At 75.6% G+C, this 7,083-nt stretch overlaps 1 protein-coding gene across 1 annotated transcript; it reads left to right on the top strand.

Annotated features, from left to right (window-relative positions):
- The first annotated feature begins 1,642 nt into the window (after window positions 1-1,642).
- LOC125641733 (von Willebrand factor C domain-containing protein 2-like) lies at window positions 1,643-6,595 on the top strand. Its single transcript, XM_048862102.2, has 3 exons — window positions 1,643-1,966; window positions 4,533-4,662; window positions 5,042-6,595. Exons 1-3 carry the CDS (start codon window positions 1,658-1,660, stop codon window positions 5,224-5,226), a joined length of 624 nt encoding a protein of 207 aa, XP_048718059.2. The 5' UTR covers window positions 1,643-1,657; the 3' UTR covers window positions 5,227-6,595.
- Window positions 6,596-7,083: the final 488 nt, after the last annotated feature.

The following is a 7,083-nucleotide window of genomic DNA, read 5'->3' on the forward strand; positions in this document are numbered from 1 at the left end:
GGGCGCGGGGGGCGGAGCTGGGGGGGCTGGCTCGGGGGCACAGGGGGCGGGGCAGCGGGCGGAGCTGGGGGGCAGGTTCGGGGTCGCGGGGGGCGGAGCTGGGGGGCTGGCTCGGGGGCACAGGGGGCGGGGCAGCGGGCGGAGCTGGGGGCTGGCTCGGGGGCGCGGGGGGCGGAGCTGGGGGGCCGGCTCGGGGGCACAGGGGGGAGCTGGGGGGCTGGCTCCGGAGCCCGGGGGGCGGAGCTGGGGGGCCGGCTCGGGGGCACAGGGGGCGGGGCAGCGGGCGGAGCTGGGGGCTGGCTCGGGGGCGCGGGGGGCGGAGCTGGGGGGGCTGGCTTGGGGGCGCGGGGGGCGGGGTAGCGGGCGGAGCTGGGGGCAGGTTCGGGGCCGCGGGGGGCGGAGCTGGGGGGCCGGCTCGGGGGCGCGGGGGGCGGGGCAGCGGGCGGAGCTGGGGGCTGGCTCGGGGGCGCGGGGGGCGGAGCTGGGGGGCGCGGGGGGCGGAGCTGGGGGGCCGGCTCGGGGGCACAGGGGGCGGGGCAGCGGGCGGAGCTGGGGGCTGGCTCGGGGGCGCGGGGGGCGGAGCTGGGGGGGCTGCGCGGGGACACGGGGGGCGGGGCAGCGGGCGGAGCTGGGGGCTGGCTCGGGGGCGCGGGGGGCGGAGCTGGGGGCTGGCTCGGGGGCGCGGGGGGCGGAGCTGGGGCACGGGGGGCGGGGCAGAGGGCGGAGCTGGGGGCTGGCTCGGGGGCACGGGGGGCGGAGCTGGGGGCTGGCTCGGGGGCGCGGGGGGCGGAGCTGGGGGGGCTGGCTCCGGGGCGCGGGGGGCGGAGCTGGGGGGCCGGCTCGGGGGCACAGGGGGCGGGGCAGCGGGCGGAGCTGGGGGCTGGCTCGGGGGCGCGGGGGGCGGAGCTGGGGGGGCTGGCTTGGGGGCGCGGGGGGCGGAGCTGGGGCACGGGGGGCGGGGCAGCGGGCGGAGCTGGGGGCTGGCTCGGGGGCGCGGGGGGCGGAGCTGGGGGCTGGCTCGGGGGCGCGGGGGGCGGAGCTGGGGGGGCTGGCTCCGGGGCGCGGGGGGCGGAGCTGGGGGGCCGGCTCGGGGGCACAGGGGGCGGGGCAGCGGGCGGAGCTGGGGGCTGGCTCGGGGGCGCGGGGGGCGGAGCTGGGGGGGCTGGCTTGGGGGCGCGGGGGGCGGAGCTGGGGCACGGGGGGCGGGGCAGCGGGCGGAGCTGGGGGCTGGCTCGGGGGCGCGGGGGGCGGAGCTGGGGGGGCTGGCTCGGGGGCACAGGGGGCGGGGTAGCGGGCGGAGCTGGGGGCAGGTTCGGGGCCGCGGGGGGCGGAGCTGGGGGGCCGGCTCGGGGGCACAGGGGGCGGGGCAGCGGGCGGAGCTGGGGGCTGGCTCGGGGGCGCGGGGGGCGGAGCTGGGGGGCTGGCTCGGGGGCACAGGGGGCGGGGTAGCGGGCGGAGCTGGGGGCAGGTTCGGGGCCGCGGGGGGCGGAGCTGGGGGGCCGGCTCGGGGGCACAGGGGGCGGGGCAGCGGGCGGAGCTGGGGGCTGGCTCGGGGGCGCGGGGGGCGGAGCTGGGGGGCGCGGCGGGGGGCTCGCCCGGCCGGCGGGACTCGCAGCGCGGACCGCGGGCGCTGCGCGGCGGACCGGCCCCCGGAGCCATGCGGCTCCTGCTGCTGCTGCTGCTGCTGCTGGCGGCGGCGCTGCCGGGCGGGGCGGCGGGCCCGGCGGGGCTCTGCGAGGCGGGCGGGCGGCGCTACTCGGCGGGGGAGCGGTTCGTGCCGCCGGGCGAGCCCTGCAGCCGCTGCGAGTGCACGGCCCGGGGCCCCGCCTGCGCCCGCGCCCCCTGCCCGGCCCTGCCGCCCGCCTGCATCCACGTGAGCCGCTACCCGGCCGCCTGCTGCCCCCGCTGCGAGCGCGTCGGCTGCGAGCACCGCGGCCGCGTCTACGGGCTGGGCCAGCGCTTCCAGGTGCGCCCCCGGGCCGGGCACTCGGCGGGGCTGGGCGCCGGGGGGGCATGGAGCGGGATGGGGTTGGTTGGGGGGTGGGCACTGAGCAGTGGGGGCTGGTCGGGGGGGCGCACCGGGGGGTGGGCACTGAGCGGTGGGGGCTGGTCGGGGGGGCGCACCGGGGGGTGGGCACTGAGCGGTGGGGGCTGGTCGGGGGGGCGCACCGGGGGGGTGGGCACTGAGCGGTGGGGGCTGGTCGGGGGGGGTGGGCACTGAGCGGCGGGGCTGGGCGCAGGGGGGTGGGCACTGAGCGGTGGGGGCTGGTCGGGGGGGCGCACTGGGAGGTGGGCACTGAGCGGCGGGGCTGGGCGCAGGGGGGTGGGCACTGAGCAGTGGGGGCCGGGATGGGGCTTGTCAGAGGTGGGCACTGAGCAAGGGGGCAGGCTGGGCACCAGGGAGTGGGCACTGAGCGGGGAGGGGCCCGGGATGGGGTTGGTCAGGGAGTGGGCACTGAGCGGGGGGGTGGGGCTGGTCGGGGGGGTGAGCACTGAGCGGTGGGGGCCCGGATGGGGCTGGGTGCAGGGCTGGCCAGTGTTGGGTCGCAGTGGGTGGGTGCTGGGCACCAGGGTGGGGCTGGGGGTTCGGTTGGACATAGGCCCCTTGCCCTGAGGGGGCAGGGATGGGCACTGGGCTGGGGGATTTGCTGCAGTCACGGGCCAGGGTCTGCAGGCTCGTGCCACTGCCAAGGGGCTGGTTAAAAGGCCCCGAGGGCCAGTTCTGTCTCCAGGGGCAGCGCCAGAGGGAGGCCTGGTGGGTCCAGCTGAGCACCAGGAGTCCTCTGGGCTCTGTTCCAGGCTCGCGGGTTGGGGGGTCTGGTGGGTGGTGCCGGGGAGGTGGGTCCAGCTGTCTGTGCCCGTGTCCCCATCCCGGAGCCGACGGGGATAAGCGCCGGGACTGGCGGAGCGGCACGGACGTGACTGTGCAGGGGATTCTAGCAGAGCGGAGTCAGTCCGATCCCCGTCCCTGGGGCACTGGTGGGGCCTGGCCAAGGGCCCAGCCCTGCTCTGGCCTGTCAGGAGCATGGGGAGGCACGACCCCGCTGGCCTGCTCCTGCCAGGTGGGATCCTAGAGCCAGGGAGGGGTTGGCGCCCGGGCATCCCTGGGCTCCTATGGCCAGTGCCCATCTCCTCGAGCTTCAGTGTGCCCCCGGGGCATGGCCCCTTCTGCTGCCACGTTTCCTCTGCCAGCCAAATGTGCGAAGGGGCACGTCCAAAACAGCCTGGCCTAGGAGTTGGCGCAGCTCAGTTCTGGGCACGCCGGGCTCTGACAACAGGTGCGCTGGAGCCGGCCAAGCCGGCGTGCTGCCAGCGGGGGCTTCCCAAAGCCCGGATGCCAGGGGCTCGTGGGCGTGGAGAATGGGGTACAGAGACTTCCCCTGGAGGAGGCACCAGTTCCCAGTCAGCCCCAGGGCAGAGGAACTGGCTGGCTCATGGCGTGTTTCCCATCTTGGGCTCCCACCTCCCCTTGTGGGATCGCTTCATGGGGGGGGGGGGGTGTCACAGAGTCCCCGGGCGATGCTCTGGAACTGCTCCCCATGAAGCCAGGCAGGACTCTGGGGAAGTCTCCTCTCCGGGAGCAGCCTGTCTGCAGGACACACAGCTCCCCCGGCTCCCACCTTCCTGGGTCTGACCTCGGAGCATTCAGCCTCCTCTGCCCCGCCGTGCGCTTCCCCCAGTGAGTCCGCCCAGGCGGGGTCCTGGGGAAGCCAGAGGGTCCTGCACCCCAACTTCGCAGTCAGACTTGACTCTCAGCCAGCCAGTAACACAGAAGGTTTATTAGACGACAGGAACATGGCCTAACACAGAGCTTGCAGGTGCAGAGAACAGGACCCCTCAGCTGGGTCCATTTTGGGGGGCAGTGAGCCAGACAACCACGTCTGCACTTCCCTCCATGTCCCAGCCAGCCCCAAACTGAAACTCCCTCCAGCCCCCCCTCCTCTGGGCTTTGTCCCTTTCCCGGGCTAGGAGGTCACCCAATTCCTTTGTTCTCCGACCCTTTAGCTCTCACCTTGCAGGGGGGAAGGGCCCAGGCCATCAGTTGCCAGGAAACAGGGTTTCGGCCATTCTCTGTGTCCAGACCCCTGCCCACACCTACCCTCTAGGGCTCTGCAACGATCATACACCCTTACCCCACCCCCTAGATACTTAAGAACTGCCTAGGGGAAACTGAGGCACCCCCACACTATTCAGAGGAACCATTAAGAACAGTCCCACTTCGTCACAGGGTGCCCCCCCAGGATGCAGAGCCTGGCACTGGGCCTGGCGGCTAGGACAGGTGCCCGACGACTGCTGCTCGAGCAATGGCATGGGCGGGATCGGGGTCCCAGAGTGCATGTGGGTTTGTGCCCACTCGGCTGGGCCACCCAGCTGGGAACAGAGCTGGTGGATTTCAGAGTGGGGCCAAGAGGGGCACTGAGGGTGTTGGGAGCCGAGCCCGTGGGGGGCAGCCCTGTACCCTCAGCGAGGGAGTGGGGAGGATGCTCCCCTGGGGCCAGCTCACCTCTGACCCACGGCCCGTTGTCCCCCAGCCCTCGGAGTGTGAGCAATGCACCTGTGACCCGGACGGCATCGCTCGCTGCCTGGTGGCCGACTGCGCCCCCCCGCCCTGCGTCAACGCTGTCTACGAGAAGGGCCGGTGCTGCCCCACATGCCAGGACGGTGAGCATGGGGAAGGGCTTGGGGGAAGGCTGAAAGCACAGGGGGTGCGGTGGCCCTGGGGCGGGGCCATTTTCAGAACCCCCAGAGGCAGTGAGAGGGGCAGCTGTTGTGGGGATCTGGGCAGGGGGGAGAGGTGCTCAGCTGTGGGGCGGAGAATGAGAGGGGAGGCCAGGTAATGGGGAGGGGAAGGCAAAGCCTGAAGTTTGGGGAATGGCCCTGGGTGGGGTGGGGCTGGACAGGGCCCTGCTCTGGGCCCATGGGGGCACCAGGCTCTGCCCGGCTGGGGGGGCCGGGCTGGAGTCTCCCGTGGCAGGCGGCCTGGCAGGACCAGGAGCCCCCCGGCCGCGCCCGCTGCTGACCGGAGCCCCCCACCCCCCAGGTCCCAACTGCTACGCGGACAGGAGCCGGACGCGCGTCATCCCCGCCGGAGAGGCCGTCTGGGTGGAGCCCTGCACCCAGTGCCGCTGCCACGACGGCCAGGACGCGGGGTACTGGGAGGGCAACCGGGTGGCCCAGTGCGAGAGGCTTCGCGACTGCCCCCCGCTGGACCGGCACAACTCCTGAGCCCCCCCTCCCGCTGGGCCGCAGAGCCCCCCCTCCCGCTGGGCCCCAGAGCCCCCTCCCCCCTAACACCCCTCTCCTTCCTCCCGCTGGGCCGCAGAGCCCCCTCCCCCCGCAACACCCCTCTCCCCACTCCCGCTGGGCCCCAGAGCCCCCTCCCCCCTAACACCCCTCCCCTTCCTCCTGCTGGGCCCCAGAGCCCCCTCCCCCGCAACACCCCCCTCCCCCGCAACACCCCTCTCCCCCTCCCGCTGGGCCGCAGAGCCCCCCCTCCCGCTGGGCCCCAGAGCCCCCTCCCCCCTAACACCCCTCCCCTTCCTCCCGCTGGGCCGCAGAGCCCCCTCCCCCCGCAACACCCCTCTCCCCACTCCCGCTGGTCCCCAGAGCCCCCTCCCCCCTAACACCCCTCCCCTTCCTCCCGCTGGGCCCCAGAGCCCCCTCCCCCGCAACACCCCTCCCCCCCTCCCGCTGGGCCCCAGAGCCCCCTCCCCCCTAACACCCCTCCCCTTCCTCCCGCTGGGCCCCAGAGCCCCCTCCCCCCGCAACACCCCTCCCCTTCCTCCCGCTGGGCCCCAGAGCCCCCTCCCCCCTAACACCCCTCCCCTTCCTCCCGCTTAGCCCCAGAGCCCCCTCCCCCCTAACACCCCTCCCCTTCCTCCCGCTGGGCCCCAGAGCCCCCTCCCCCGCAACACCCCTCCCCTTCCTCCCGCTGGGCCCCAGAGCCCCCTCCCCCGCAACACCCCTCCCCCCCTCCCGCTGGGCCCCAGAGCCCCCTCCCCCCTAACACCCCTCTCCCCACTCCCGCTGGGCCACAGAGCCCCCTCCCCCCGCAACACCCCTCTCCCCACTCCTGCTGGGCCCCAGAGCCCCCTCCCCCCTAACACCCCTCCCCTTCCTCCCGCTGGGCTGCAGAGCCCCCTCCCCCGCAACACCCCTCCCCCCCTCCCGCTGGGCCCCAGAGCCCCCTCCCCCCGCAACACCCCTCCCCTTCCTCCCGCTGGGCCCCAGAGCCCCCTCCCCCGCAACACCCCTCCCCCCCTCCCGCTGGGCCCCAGAGCCCCCTCCCCCCTAACACCCCTCCCCTTCCTCCCGCTGGGCCCCAGAGCCCCCTCCCCCCTAACACCCCTCCCCTTCCTCTCGCTGGGCCGCAGAGCCCCCTCCCCCCGCAACACCCCTCCCCTTCCTCCCGCTGGGCCGCAGAGCCCCCTCCCCCCGCAACACCCCTCCCCCCACTCCCGCTGGGCCGCAGAGCCCCCTCCCCCCGCAACACCCCTCCCCTTCCTCCCGCTGGGCCGCAGAGCCGCCTCCCCCTGCAACACCCCTCCCCCCCTCCCGCTGGGCTGCAGAGCCCCCTCCCCCCGCAACACCCCTCTCCCCCTCCCGCTGGGCTGCAGAGCCCCCTCCCCCTGCAACACCCCTCCCCCCCACCCGCTGGGCCGCAGAGCCCCCTCCCCCTAACACCCCTCCCCTTCCTCCCGCTGGGCCCCAGAGCCCCCTCCCCCCTAACACCCCTCCCCTTCCTCCCGCTGGGCCGCAGAGCCCCCTCCCCCGCAATACCCCTCCCCCCCTCCCGCTGGGCCCCAGAGCCCCCTCCCCCCTAACACCCCTCTCCCCACTCCCGCTGGGCCGCAGAGCCCCCTCCCCCTGCAACACCCCTCCCCTTCCTCCCGCTGGGCCGCAGAGCCCCCTCCCCCCGCAACACCCCTCCCCTCCCGCTGGGCCCCAGAGCCCCCTCCCCCCTAACACCCCTCCCCTTCCTCCCACTGGGCCGCAGAGCCCCCTTCCCCCCCGTAACACCCCCTCCCCCATGTCCCACTGGGCCGCAGAGCCCCCACCCTCCACATCCTGCTGGGCTGCAGA

Source organism: Caretta caretta, chromosome 8, assembly GCF_965140235.1.
Source record: "Caretta caretta isolate rCarCar2 chromosome 8, rCarCar1.hap1, whole genome shotgun sequence".
Classification (NCBI taxonomy): domain Eukaryota; kingdom Metazoa; phylum Chordata; order Testudines; family Cheloniidae; genus Caretta; species Caretta caretta.